The 15500-nt window shown below is 40.3% G+C and overlaps 1 protein-coding gene across 13 annotated transcripts in view; it reads left to right on the top strand.

The window, feature by feature from the left end:
• The window catches only part of hdac4 (histone deacetylase 4), a 454869-nt gene that overhangs the window by 413218 nt on the left and 26151 nt on the right, over positions 1 to 15500 (top strand). For all 13 annotated transcript variants that reach the window (XM_041201590.1, XM_041201589.1, XM_041201588.1 and 10 more), the window contains 5 exons: positions 3328 to 3435; positions 6365 to 6420; positions 6817 to 6904; positions 8463 to 8582; positions 9145 to 9242. In XM_041201590.1, the coding sequence (XP_041057524.1) occupies positions 3328 to 3435; positions 6365 to 6420; positions 6817 to 6904; positions 8463 to 8582; positions 9145 to 9242 (470 nt within the window). The remainder of the gene's footprint in view (positions 1 to 3327; positions 3436 to 6364; positions 6421 to 6816; positions 6905 to 8462; positions 8583 to 9144; positions 9243 to 15500) is intronic.

The following is a 15500-nucleotide window of genomic DNA, read 5'->3' as shown; positions in this document are numbered from 1 at the left end:
AATCATTGAGCATGTTGAAGACAGAGATCGGTAGCTTTCTAGAGACTAATGACATCAAGGAATATGGAGATACTGTGGGAAAGTGGCATTGAGGTAGAAGATTAGCCATGATCTAATTTGAAGAGCTGAATGGCCTACTCCTGTTCCTATGAGAAGAGAAGATTGAGAGGAGCTTTCATCGAGGTGGTCAAAATCATGTGGGGTCTGGAAAGCGTAGATAGGGAGAAACTGTTCCTGTTGGCAGAAGGATCGAGAATGAGAGGGAACCAATTTAAGGTGATTGGCAAAAGAAGCAATGGCAGCATGAGGAAAAATTTTTTACACACGCGAGTGGTTAGGATTTGGAATGCACAGCATAAGAATGAAGGCAGATTCAATCATGGCTTTCAAAAGAGAATTGGATCATTATCTGAAGAGAGAAAAAAATCGCAGGGCTACAGGGAATAGGCATGGGAATGGGACTACATGAGTTGGAGAGCCAGCACAGGCACGATGGGCTGAATGGCTTCCTCCTGTGCTGTAACCATTCTATGATTCCATCCCTTTATCCACTTGTAAGATGCTCCATAAACCCTGTCTCTTTGACTAAACTTTTAGTTGCTTATCTCCTTCTGTAACGTGGGCCAGGATTTTGCCCTCGTCAGGCAAGCTCAGCGAGTGGTCGGGAAGCCAACCGCTACCTGGGATCGGGACCCCACCACGATTTCATGCTGGCGGCCAATTAAGGACTGTCCAGCGTGAAACGCGCCTGCTGCAGTGCTCAGCACAGGCACAGAACTGCCTCAGAGGGATGAAGATTTTGAAAAATAAAAAAAAGATTTTTTAAAATGTTAACATGTCCCCTCACGTGACTCTGTCCATCTCTCCTCCACTGGTGGCTGCGCTTTCAACTGCCAAGGCCCTAAGCTCTAGAACTCCTTTCATAAACCGCTCAGCCTCTCTTTACCTGGTCTGGCCAACATGTGACTCCAGACCCACAGCAATGTGGTTGACTCTTAACTGCCCTCTGAAATGGCCGAGCGAGTCACTCAGTTCAAGGGCAATTAGGGGTAGGCAACAAAAGCTAGTCTTGCTGGCAACGCCCACATCCCATGAAAGAATTTTTTTAAATGTCCATCTACTACTTTTCCCAAGCAATTAAGCTTGTCACACAAGCCTTCATGCTGCGTGTTGCAAAACTACTTGATCATGAACATGAGGAATCACAGCTTGCTAGCCAAATGGGCCTATTCTTTGGGTCGTGCGAGCATTGTATGATCCTGCCCACAAGATGTTGGGGTGAGCAAACATGACTCGGTCACATGAGCAGGGGCACGTTCGGAATTAGTTTGAAAATTTTTTTATTTTTAAGTGATGGATCGAAACCTCATTCCACCCGTGGATGAGGTTTTGCGAAAAAATCCAAAGGCCGCTTGGCCTATTCACCATCCCGCCAAGGTTGGATGGGCAGCGAAAAATGTAATTCAATTAGATCTTTAATGGCCTTAATAGGCCTGTTAATCGTCGGCGGGTGCACTGCTGACCGAAATATCGCTCGCCCGACATCATCGCAGGTCATTTTACACACGTTTGGGTGGTGCAAGCGCCCACCCGACGAGCAGAAAATTCCACCCTTGGTGTCAGTAAGTAAAATATCTCAAGGAGCATTATCAAAACTATGTTAAAGATGCTATGTAAATGCTTCTTTTTTAAACTGGGAAATTAAAATCAAAAATTTAATTAAAATTTAAAATGAAATTTTGGTTAATATGCCCTTTTTATTTTGTCAGGCAGTTTAATTAAAACTCGGTATGGAGCAAATTCAATTTGATTCTGAAAATAAACTAAATTATCTACTTCAGGTTGGTGCTTGCTTAAATCAGAGCCCTACCACACCAGGAAGTAAAGTTGCGTTACCATATTTCAGGAAGTTGCTGGCGTCACGTAGAGATAAATTTTCCAACAGTTTTCCTTTCCCTCTTGCTCATCCCCCACTCCCATTCTGGTCACTTAATCAATTAGGGTACATAATGCTTAATACACAATGAGAGCACACATGAACCCAGAGATGGATGGCAGCAAACTTTAGTTATAGGCAGAGATTTTATTTTGTTCAGACCTGAACAGGACCATGTATCAGACCAGTAACAATGCACTTGGGTACAAAGTGAAGCCTAAATTGGGTAGGGTCATTATGATTCTTGATAAATCAGGGGCAGGATTTTACACGTCGGCAAGCATGGGCGGGCCCCACTTGCCAATGCATAAAATGACACACGGTGATGTTGGGGGCAACTCCCGACCTCACTGCGCCCCATTTAAATTTTCAGGAAGGCAAGGGCGCAGAGAATTCCACTGCATGCCCACCGGCCTGTCAATGGCCAATTGAGGCCATTGACAGAGGCAATTAAGTAATTAGAGGACCTTAAAGTTGGCAGGCAGGCCAGAAGCCCTGGCGGGAATTGGACAAAGCATGAAACGTCATCCACCGGCCGGATGAGGTTTCATGTAAGCTTTTAAAAAATTTTAGGAGTTTAAAAATAAAATTACAGTGTTATGTAGAGTAATTGCAGCACAGAAGTAGGCTGTTCAGCCCATCAAGTCTACGACATGCAGTGAATTAATTTATACCAATTAAACTGTGCATTTTGATTCAAATTAGCATGAATGGTATTTGAGTATGTGCTATAAATAAGAAGTTTGACAGGTGCGGGACAGATTTGTATGAGTGCATAAAGCAGTGATAGTCACTCAACCACTGCTTCCTGGCGTAATGAATGCTGCATTTGATGTACCATATATATGTGTGTGTCTCAAAGATATTTTGTGCCTGGATCTCAATGCTGCCTTTAGTATTGATTGAAGTTATATTTAGTCTCCAGATTAAATTCCAGATCGTCCAGATTCCTATTACGGAATTATTAAATGATTTCATAAACACTGTTAGTTTTGAGAAACTGTGAGGAAAAAAATAGTTTAGTATCTAGTCAAACTGCCGTTATCGTGTTCTGCAATTAAATAAGAATAATGTCATGCCTAGGTGTTGCAAGCACAAGATTAACCTTTTTTGGATTAAACACTGGAATTGCACATTTACCGAACCAAATTTTGAGTTTTCATTTATTGGATTCCTGTTTCACTTTATATAGGTCCTCTCGGGAGAGTTCTTGTAGTATAATGCAATAACCTCATGCAGGACACTTGAACACCATGCGCAATATAGCTCCTATTATTTATTGTCTGTATTTAAAAAGGCAGCATTGTCCAAGATAACTCATGTAAAAAGTGACTGGCATTTCATGTAATTCCCCCCTTGTTAATTAAGGAGTTCTTTGTTTTGACGGTTAGGTTGACAGTGATACCATTTGGAATGAGATCCACTCATCTAGTGCTGCACGTTTAGCAGTGGGCTGTGTGATTGAACTTGTTTTCAAAGTGGCAACTAAGGAATTAAAGGTGAGTCTTTTAATTTAATCAATAACTATTAAATGGGAAGTTTTGAAAAGGGAAATCTACCTGGATGTAGAAAATTCTACCATTGGATCCAGGACATTGAATATAAGCATTTACAAATTCTTAATGTGCTAATGTTTTCCATCACCCAGTCTAACTTACTTTTACATCCTTTTATGTTATTGCTAAGTTGGGATGTTTGTGTTGGCTTGCCTCAGTGGTACCTCTCTGAGACAGAGCTTTGTGAGTTCAAACCCCACTCCAGAGACTTGTGAACATGATCCATGCTGACACTCCAGTGCAGTACTAGGGAGTGCTGCACTGTTAGAGAGATGCCGTCTTTCAAATGAGACATTAAATTGATGCCCCATCTGCCCCCTCAAGGGTGTAAAAGATCTCTTACCACCATTCAAAGACAAGCAGTGGAGTTCTTCACATTGTCTTGCCAATGTTTATCCCTCACCTAATGTCTAAAAGCAGATTCAAGTCATTATCACATTATTGTTTGTGGGATGTTGCTGTGTGCAAATTGGCTGGCCTATTTTCTGCATTACAGCGGTGACTACACTTCAAAAAGTGCTTAATTGGCTGTGAAGTGCTTTACGATGTTCCGTTGTCATGAAAGGCACTTTCATGTAAGCTCATTCATTCATTTCTGTCAATTAACAGTGTGCGCAACTTGCAAAATGGAACAGATTCTTCCAGGCCTATGATTATTGATCTGTATAATTCGTTTTAGCCAGAACAGGAATAAAATTAAGATTAGGAATTCACCAAAGCTCCTTAGACAGTGCCTTCCAAACCCGCGACCACTACCACCTAGAAGGACAAGGGCAGCAGATAGATAGGAACACCACCACCTGGAAGTTCCACTCCAAGTCACTCACCGTCCTGACTTGGAAATATATCGGCATTCCTTCACTGTCTTTGGGCCAAAATCCTGGAACTCCCTCCCTAACAGCACTGTGGGTGTACCTACACTGCATTGACTGCAGCGGTCCATGAAGGAAGCTCACCACCACCTTTTCAAGGGCAAATAGGGATGGGCAATAAATGCTGGCCCAGCCAGTGAAGCCCACATCCCATGAATGAATTTTTTTTTAAATTGTTACAGATCCACCTGCGTTATGAACTTCCAAAGTGAATAAATAAATTAACTGAATTTATGCAGCACCTTTCTCATCTAAAGGGCACTCAAAGTATTTCACAGCTAGTAAGTACTTTTGAAGTATAGTCGCTGTTTTAATATAGAATTATATTTAGATGTAAAATCAAAGAAACTTACAGCACAGAAGGAACCCATTAGGCCTGTTCTGTTTCTGCCAGCTCTTTGAAAGAGCCGTGGTGCTCAGTCCCACACCTCCGCATTTTCTCTAATCCTATGGGTTCTAGTTCTCAGTTACTAGCCCAGTTACTAGAGAGTTACTAACTCTCTTTTGAAATTATTTCTAGGATCAGCATCCACCCCCTTTTTCAGGTAAATCCCAACAACTATGAGTGAAAAAGTCTCCTCAGCTGTCCTCTAGATTTTGCCGATTGTTTTTAAATCCATGACTTCTGATTATTGAGCAATTCACCAGAGGGAATAATTTTTCTCTCTCAACTTCATATCAAACCAGAAGTATTATGTGGCATTTCTGAATGGCGGTAATGTGTAAAAAGATGAATTCGCTTGTCTTGCAGCTGACACAGTAGCAAATGATTTTGCATAACATGACTCAGTGCCTTACTCTGGCAAAATAAGGATACACTGCAAAATGAAAGGACCAACAGAAAGATATGTTTGACTGATTTACAAATAAGAAATCTACATCCTATATTGCAGACAATTTAAAAATACCATGGCATTATTCTGTGGGCAAATCTGCTGTGGGTTGTAAGATTAGGTTTTGCTTTATTTTCCTAAATACATTTTAAAATTACAGTTAAACTTTTATATGGAGCATCATTAGGACTCGGTGAATTGGTTTGTTGACACACTGGGGTCAAATTGATCTTGGCCAGTAGTCTAAAATGGGTGAAAGTGAATTTTACACCCTTTTTTCTTGGCATTAAAGCCCATTCCAAGTTGCCCTGACAACTGAGTGGCTTGCTAGGCCACTTCAGAGGGGCGCAAAAAAAAATTCACCCTCATTGATATAGGATTGGAGTTACATATAGGCAAGTTCCGGCAAGAACAACAGGTTTTCTTCCATAAAGGTCGTAGGTGAACCTTGTCACCGCTATTAAACATATTTAAATTCTCAAACTACCATGATTTGAATCCGCACTCTCTTCATTACTAGCCCAAGCAACTGCATTGCTACTGTAGTGAGGAATCTTGGAATATCTTCTGTAACTTGGTTAATTTGTAGTAAATTCATCCTCTACAACTTTTACTATTTTTCTCTGAACCCTCATTTTTAATTGGAAGCTAAAACCTAAATTGGTAAATTAAGTGGTCCGATTTTCTTTGCTGAGGCACAAAGGCTCACGCTTAACTATCTTTTCTCATAATTAAACTGAAACATCTTATGAAATTCCTTAGTGCTTTTACGTAACTTGTATAATGAGCGTAATTATCTTTGAGAGTGCGGAAAGTGTTTGATGAATAATTTTGGCTTTTATCTTGCCAGTTTCTGCTCTCCTTTCCCGAAGAGACTGGCTTCTTGCTGGAGTAACACTTACACTCCAGTACATTGCCCAAATGGCTTCTATTTGCTGAGGCCAAATGTACCAGCCCTACAGCTCCTCCACTTAAAGCCAGCTAACTCCTGCAAATTTCTAGTCTGTGCTAAGCTATTCATTGCCTTAACCTGTTGAAAAACCAGCAGAGCTCATTATGAACCATCGAATTTGCTTTGTTGTTAGATGTGTAATTTGATTGAAAGTACCTGTTTATCAGTGCAAGTTGCTTCTTGTACTGAATAATAGAAATGATGGTGTTTTGCAGAATGGGTTTGCAGTCGTGAGGCCTCCTGGACACCATGCAGAGGAGAGCACACCAATGTAAGTAAAATTTCATTCTTCACCATCAAAAAACAAATTCTACTAGTTGCAAAGCAGCACCGCGCAAATACTTACAGCATACGGATTGCAGTGGTTCAAGAAGGCGACTCGTCGCCACCTACTCGAGGACAGTTAGGGATGGTCAATGAATGTGGGCTGTGCCAGCAAAGCCCAAATCCATGAACTAATAAATAAAATTCATCTGCCTTTCTGGGGTACTTTGTGCATAATTGGCAACATATGAAGCTCAGAACAAAAGCTAGTGAAAATTTGTCCCCACTGTGCTTTTCCCTCTGATGATAAATGAGGGAAGGAATGCAGACGATTAGAATCAGGAACATTGCTATTAACCATTTCCCCTTTCTTTCTCCTCTTCCCCACTTCTCTTACCTCCAGGGGATTCTGCTACTTCAATTCCGTGGCCATTGCTACTAAGCTCCTACAACAGAGGCTGAATGTCAGCAAAATCCTCATAGTGGACTGGGTGAGTGAACCAGACTAAAGCAAAGCACAAATTATGGAAGAGATTTTTCTTTTTCTGCTTTCCAACCCTATTTTTGTTGAAATCTGTTGCAGCAGCATGCTCTTATTTAGGGTCACATCCAGCTGGTGTTGAAATACGTTGATCGCATCTGATCGTTTCAGTTGAATTTGGACTGAGTGACTTTTTGAGCAGCTTTCTTAATATTTTTATCACTGTTTCAGCTTGTAACTAGTGTTAATCTTTGGTTGAGTTATGAATCGTTTTATGTTTTATAGCCTAGTGAACTGTGAGCAAGCTGTGATGTAGGTTGTAACTGGAGCTTGCTTTCCCCCGATAGAACACTGTGGAGCAGCAAAGGACTGCGATTCCCGGGGTGAGAGTGGGTGGCGGAAAGGGATAAAAGAGAGTGAATGTGTTGGAGTGTTGATGCCTGCTTTCCTCCCATTCCTTCTGTTGGCCAGTCACAGAATGGGGAGAGCAGGCAGGGGGAGTGTGTGGATATGTGGCCTAGACCAGCTGTTCTGGCTATAGTTGGGGAGGCAGCAAGGGATAGAGAAGAAGTAGGAAGAAGCACATATAAAATGGGTATTTCTGTGTAAATGCCTTATTTGATTTAGTATTTTGTTTTTTTTTTTAAAATCAGGATTAATTGTAAGACACTCAAGCATTCACATTCACCTTCTCCCTGGGGTGTTATTCAGACAGAATATATTGCCTGCCCATTGTATCTCCCACCCAATTTTCATCACATTGATTTCAACAAGTGGGCAACTCATTCCATCAGATCACTGCCAGCTGAGAACTACCAACATGGCCTTACCATTTTCTAATTACTATTTAAGTGAGTTTATGACAGTTTAAAATTAAATTCATATGCGATGAGGTGGGGTGGAACGCACGATTGGTGCTAAGCTTGGAATGATTTGAACTGTTTGGGCTGTTGTAATAAACAATGGCTAAACGGACCACCAACAATTACTGTTTGATACACAAATCATGAAAGTAACATTATAGTGTCAGCCACATCAAAGCCAATCAGGCAATTGTTTGTCTTTACCTTAAACCTCGAGAATGTTGCGCGTTGTATATTGTAAAATCCAATACTTGTACTGTGTTGTGTCAATACAGTGCCTTGTTCTAGAGCCATAGAACACTTGTGTTATGTCCACACTTCATCACTGGATGAATCCTGGTTTAACTCAGGCTGCCAGAGTATAGATTTCAGTAAGAAATAAGGATATTTGGTTTGAAGGCCACCCTAGATAATTCAGAAAGAGTTTGACAGAGACCTAGGGCGTGGTCATCAGGCCACATTCCACCAGCAGTATAATCAAGTGGCGAAATAATTAGGAAGTAAGGTGCACATTTGAAGTAAATAAATGTTTTGTATTGCTTGTATTATACAACTCTTGGGTGTACCATCAGGCAGGAAGAAATGGTGTTAAGAGTCTACAGTCTTTTAGTCACAAATTAAGTTCTGATACTGATTTAAAGACAAGCCTAAAATTCTATTTCTCAAACATGGCCATTCAATCTGCTGTCTAATATTGTGCAACAGGACGTGCATCATGGTAACGGCACCCAGCAGGCTTTCTACAGTGATCCCAACGTGTTGTACATTTCATTGCATCGTTATGATGATGGCAACTTCTTCCCTGGCAGTGGAGCCCCAGATGAGGCAAGTAATGCAGATTGCAGCTAATGTTTAGATCAAAAAAGAAGTCTCATGTCTTTTAAGGTGTGAATCATAAACCTAAAAATGATTTAATTTGGCTTATATTCCTTTTCATTGTAATTAATTTGTCAGGTAATTGAATTGCTTGATAATTAAATAATAGAGAAGACATGACAGCATTTCTTTTTAGATTGCTAAAGTGCTATCATGATCACTATCCTACTAAAGTATGAAACCTAGCTCTAGTTTTTTTTTAGTGAGTGATCTATTCTTTTTAAGATGTAGTGATCGAGATTGTTTAAATCACACAAGACTATTATTCCTTTATAAAGCAAGTGTGTGTGCTCTTTATACTGAGTTATTGTAAAGCACAAAATTGTACAAAGAAAATACTTAGAATAGTCATAAATAGCCAGGAATATCGGGTATAAAGTACACAGTTTTGTAAATAATGTCAATTCCAATGTTGTTTGGAGTTGCAATGCAATTTAAAATATAAAAATTGAATTTAAATTAGGAAGGCTTTGTTTTCTTATTGAAAGTGTTTCTGATTTTTGGGCTTTAGGTTGGGACTGGCGCAGGGGTAGGATTTAACCTCAACATGGCCTGGACTGGCGGTCTGGATCCTCCAATGGGAGATGCTGAATATTTGACTGCATTTAGGTGAGACTTCAAAATATTCAGCGATATCAGTAAAAATTATGACCAACATTGTTAAACGTGTTTGATTTAATGAGTCATTTTAAAGGCAAGTTTAAGTAGTTCTGTTTTCTTACATTTTATGCAGGAGTTAAACAGCATTCAAAATCTAATAATTAAGGGGTCAACACTTCAATACTATAGGAAGTGTGAATTAATTTAAAAATGTAACTTCTGGGGGTGGCTAGATGCAATAATACTAGATTGTTGACTCTCAGTTAATAGACTTTTATTCAAATTTCGATCCCTAACATTCCCATCCAGGTTAGATTAGGGCAAAGCTTTGCCATGCTTGACTGGGTCAAAAATGGCTGTTGTTCAATCATCCAAGGACAAACCTTGATAGGGTTGTAGAGATGTAACAGAATCATAGAAATTTATAGCATAGAAGGAGGCCACTCAACCCATCATGACTGTGCCAGCCAAAAAGAGCCATCCTGCCTAATCCCACTATCCAGTTCTTGGTCCTTTGCCTTGTAGATTACACCACTTCAAGTGTATATCCAAATACTTTTTAATTGCAATGTGAGTTTCTGCATCCACCACCCCTTCAGACAGTGAATTCTAGACCCCCCACTACCCTCTGGGTGAAAAAAACTCACCTCAACTTCTCTCTAGTCCTGACATCATGATGGGACTGTAGCAATGTCACTGGAGTGGTAAACCAGAGACCCAGGCTAATGCCCTGGGGACATGGGTTCAAATCCCATCATGGAAGCTGATGAAATTTAAGTTCAATTAATACATCCGGAATATAAAGCTAGTCTCAGTAATGATCATGAAGCTATCATTAATTGTCATAAAAACACATCTGGTTCACTAATGCCCTTTAGGGAAGGAAATTTGCTGTCCTTACCAGGTCTGGCCTACATGTGACTCCAGACCCACAGCGATGTGGTTGACTCTAAACTGTCGGTCTGAAATGTTTAGTTCAAGGGCAGTAGAGGATGGGCAACAAATGCTGACTTTGCTAGCGATGCCCACATCCTACGAAAGAAGAAAGATAAAAAACCTCCCCGTGTACCTTCTCGAGTGCAATCACATTCTTCCTGTAAGGTGCTGACCAGAACTGTACCTGGTACTCTCGCTGTGGCCTAGTTGGTGTTTTATATAGTTCTAGCATACCTCCCTGCTTTTATGCTCTGTGCCTAAGAACATCTGCATGGCTCCTTGACCACCTTATTTAACTATTCTGCTACTTTGAGGGATCAATGGCATGTACTCCAAGGCCCCACTATTCCTCTACAATTCTCACAATCCTGCCATTATAGTGTATTCCCTTACCTTGTTTTCCCTTCCCAAGTGCATTACCTTACGTTTCTCCGGATTCAATTAATTTACCACTTTTCTTCCCACATGACTGTCAATTGCTAGATTTCTGCAATTTACAGCTTTCTTCCACACAATCAACCACATTGCCAATTTTTGTATCGTTTGCAAATTTCTTAATTAAACACTTAAGTCTAAATCATTGATATATATATCACAAAAAGCATGGAACCTATTATTGAACCCTGTACAACCCCATTAAAACAGCCTTCAACTCACAAACGCATCCATTTGGCCCTTGCTTCCTGCCACTGTGCTAATTTTTGCTCCAACTTGCCACTTTCCCTTGGACACATGAGCTTTTACTTTCTGGCTATCCTTGATGTTTGCTGATTACGCCTTTGTACTTTATTGACTGAAGAAGATTGTGTAGGTTTTAGAGCAGGTGCAGATTTCTGAATTGTTCATTAAAGGGAGCGAAGGCCGGGACACCAGCAAAGGGTCAGGCCAAGGAAGAGGCTTGTGATGTTGCCATAGAGAGTGGTACGCTCAAGGATTGGGAGGATTTTAGAATTAAGTAAAGGATGACCAAGAAATTGATAGAGAAAGAATATATAATCTGAGAATAAACTAGAAAGAATTGTAAAGAACAGAATGGAGAAGCTTCTCTCGGAATCTAAAAATGTAGGGATTAGTGAAAATAAACATGGGTCTCTTATACACAGACTGTAGAAATTATAATGTGGAATTAGGAAATGACAGACATGATACTTTGTAAGGTAAACAATTACTTTGTACCTATCTCCGCAGCAGAAGGCACAAAATATTCCAGAAATTGGCGGAAACCAAGGGCCTAGTGAGAATCAGGAACTTGGAAGAAAATTAATATTATTAAAGAAATGTTGCTAGAAAAATTAATAACACAAAGTCAATAAATCTCCTGGACCTGATAGCCTACATTCTAGGGTTTTAAAAAAAATGGTAGCTACAGAAATAGTGGCTGCGTTGGTTTTGACCTTCCAGAATTCTCTGATTTTAGAATAATCCCTGCGGATTGGTAGATAGCAAACATAATCCCACTATTCAAGAAAGGAGGGAGAGAAAAAACAGCAACGTGTTTAGAGGTTGTTTTCCCTGACTGAAGACATAGAAACATAGAAAATAGGAGCAAGAGTAGGCCATTCGGCCCTTCGAGCCTGCTCCGCCTTTCATTATGATCATGGCTGATCATCCAACTCAATAGCCTGCTCCCGCTTTCTCCCCATATCCTTTAATCCCTTTCACCCCAAGAGCTATATCTAACTCCTTCTGGAAAATATACAATGTTTTGGCCTCAACTACTTTGTGGTAGTGAATTTCACAGGCCCACCACTCTCTGGGTGAAGAAATTTCTCCTTGTCTCAGTCCTAAATGGTCTACCCCGTATCCTCAGACTCTGATCCCTGGCTCTGGACTCCCCCACTATCGGGAACATCCTTCCTGTATCTACCCTGTCTAGTCCTGTTAGAATTTTATAGGTTTCTATGAGATCCCTCCTCATTCTTGAGAGAGGGGAATGTGCAACGAGACCTGGGTGTCCTCATACACCAGTCGCTGAAGGTAAGCATGCAGGTGCAGCAGGCAGTAAAGGCGGCAAATGGTGGTTGGCCTTCATAGTGAGAGGATTCAAGTACAGGAGCAGGGATGCCTTGCAATTATACAGGGCCTTGGTGAGACCACACTTGGAATATTGTGTGCAGTTTTGGGCTCCTTATCTGAGGAAGGGTGTTCTTGCTATAGAGGGAATGCAGCAAAGGTTTACCAGACTGATTCCTGGGATGGCGGGACTGACAAATGAGGAAAGATTAAGTCGGTTAGGATTATATTCGCTGGAGTTCGGAAGCCATTCAGATAATAATCTGCCTTCCTGTTTTTGCTACCAAAGTGGATAACCTCACATTTATCCACATTATACTGCACCTGCAGTAGAACAGCAGTAGAAGAAAGGGGCTAAGTCTCAGGATAAGAGTTTGGACATGTAGGACTGAGATGAAGAGAAATTTCCTCACCCAGAGGGTTGTGAATCTTCTGAATTCTCTGCCCCAGAAAGCTGTGGATGATGTGTTGTTGGGTATTTCGAGATAGAGGTCAATAGATCTTTGGTACTAAAAGAATCAAGGAATACGGAGATAGTGTGGATGATCTTATTGAATGAAGAAGCAGGCTTGAAGAACTGAATGGCCTATTCCAGCTCCCATTTTTAAAAATTCTTATTAACTTGTATTTATTCAGCACCTTAACTGTGGATAAAAGTGTCCCCAAGTTGCTTCACAGAGCTGTAATCAAAACAAATGTACACACGCAATAGAATGCTTTTTGTTTAGTGTGTAATTCTCGTTCAGCCAGAAAAGAGTAGAAAAGCTACAAGTTTCTAGCTATCAACTATCAAGTGAAAATAAAGAAACCAAGCTACTTTTATATTAAGAGTATGAGACTAGCTAGAAAGCGATAAAGGATGTGAAATTATAAATGATTATAGTTACATTTGTGTCATCTGAAAATTTGAATGTTACAACTCAGCATCTGCAAGTCTTGAAATCTGCCTTACCTTATTACTCTGCTATTACATTCTTTATAATAAGCTCTAATATTTTTCCGGATGTTAAGCTAACTGGCCTGTAGCTGTCTGTTTTTTGTCTCCTTCCATTCAAAAAGGAGGGGAGGAAGGATGTAATAGCAGAGCATTTAGAAATGCATAATATAATCAAGCAGAGTAAGCATGGCTTCATGAAGGGGAAATCATGCCTGACAAATTTATTAGAATTCTTTGAGGAGGTAACAAGCAGGATAGATAAAGGGGAACCGGTAGATGTAATATATTTGGATTTCCTAAAGGTGTTCGATAAGGAATAAACATAAAGCTACTTAATAAGTTAAGAGCCCAGGGTGTTTGGGTAGTATATTAGCATGGATAGAGGATTTGTTAACTAATAGAAGACAGAGTTGGGATAAGGGGGACACTTTCAGGATGGCAACCTGTAACTAGTGGAGTGCCACAGGGATCGGTGCTGAGGCCACAATTATTTACAATATATATTAATGACTTGGATGAAGAAAGTGAATGTACTATCGCCAAGTTTGCAGATGGCACAAAGATAGGTGGGAAGGCAAGTGGTGAGGATGACTCAGAGTCTACAGAGGGATGTAGACAGCTTAAGTGAATGGGCAAAAACTTGGCAAATGGATTACAATGTGGGAAAATGTGAAGTTATGCACTTTGGCAGAAATAATAGAAGAGCAGAATATTACTTAAATGGAGAAAGACTACAGAAAGCTGCACCACAGAGGGATTTTGGGGGTCCCCGAGCATGAATCACAAAAAGCTAGCATACAAGTTCAGCAGGTAATGGGAAAGGCAAATGGAATGTTGGCCTTCATTTCAAAGGGAATGGAGTATAAAAATAGGGAAGTCTTGCTAAAACTATACAAGGCAATAGTTAGACTACACAGAGAATACTGTGAACAGTTTTGTCTCCTTATCTAAGGAAAGATATACTGCCATTGGAGGCAGTCCAGAAAAGGTTCACTAGGTCAATCCTGGGTATGGAGGGATTTTCTTATGAGAGATTGAGTAGGATGGGCCTGTATTCATTGGAGTTTAGAAGAATGAGAAGCAACCTTATTAAAACATACAAGATCCTTAGGGGGCTTGACAGGGTGGATGCTGAGAGGTGGTTTCCCCTTGTGGGAGAGTCTAGAACCAGAGAGCATAATCTGAGTAAGAGGTCGCCCATTTAAAACAGAGATGAGGAGGAATTTCTTCTCTCAGAGGGTAGTGAATCTGTGGAATCCTTTACCACAGAGGGCTGTAGAAGCTGGGTTGATAAGTATATTTAAGGCTGAGACAGGTTTTTAATCAGTAAGGGAATCAAGGCTTATGGGGAAAAGGCAGAAAAGTGCAGTTGAGGATTATCAGATCAGCCATGATCTCATTAAATAGCAGAGCAGACTTGATGGGCCGAATGGCCTACTTCTGCTCCTACATCTAATGGTTTTATAATGTTTTCATAGTATATGAATTGCATATGGTCAGGATAGTGAAGCCTCGCTGCAAGGCAAAAAAAAGTTTACTGGAATGGGATATTGTACCTTTCTTGTCTGTTGTATTCATGTACCTGTTGAAAATGAAGAGCTGTATTTTTGAACAGTATGAGTGACATCTATCTAGTGTTTTGAAAAATGTCATTAAACATATACTTAGGGAGTGTTGGGATTTTGATGAAAATCCCAAATGTTTATTTAAAAGGTGGCTACAATTGAGCAAAAACAGGAAAATTTGGCATTCTGGCCAATAATGCCTTCTCACCTTTCCTTTTTAATTTTATGTTTAAAAAATATATTTTCAACTCTTCCCACTTTGCTTTTTTTTTCTCCCTGTCCCTGAAAGTGTTGGGGAACAGTTCCATAGGCACAGTGTTCTCCAATAACTTACAGTAGAAGCCGTTATTTGTGTGTAGCAGCCTTTGGCAATAGGTGTCATGCCCTTTTTAATATGGGGCAGGAAGCACGACTGCCAAGCTTAACTCTCTCTTCACTCAATATCCAAACGTGCACGGTTCCAATAATTTGAAAGCATCAACCCTCACTGATTTCCACTCCATTACTTGGGCTGCTGAGGTCATTTGCAGTAAATCTTGTTGTTGCATCAACTCTGATCAGCAGCTTCAGGCTTTGTTTTATCTCTAATAAATATCCATCTTCACTATAAATAGCTTTTTTATGCATGTGAATCATCCAAGTGTATAAATTACTGATGGAAATTGTTTGCCTTACTTTGAGATCGGTCAACACAAAGTTTTCTACTGTCTTACTAACCAGATATTTTCAAAAGAGTACTTCTCAGCCCATGAATATTTGCAAACATCTGCTTTGAAAACCTACAGCCCAATCTTCAGATAAGGCTTCAGAACATGC

This window comes from Carcharodon carcharias, chromosome 12 (genome assembly GCF_017639515.1).
Source record: "Carcharodon carcharias isolate sCarCar2 chromosome 12, sCarCar2.pri, whole genome shotgun sequence".
In the NCBI taxonomy this organism is placed as follows: Eukaryota; Metazoa; Chordata; class Chondrichthyes; order Lamniformes; family Lamnidae; genus Carcharodon; species Carcharodon carcharias.
The sequence above is the reverse complement of the archived record's forward strand: the minus strand, read 5'-3'. Positions and strand labels throughout refer to the sequence as shown.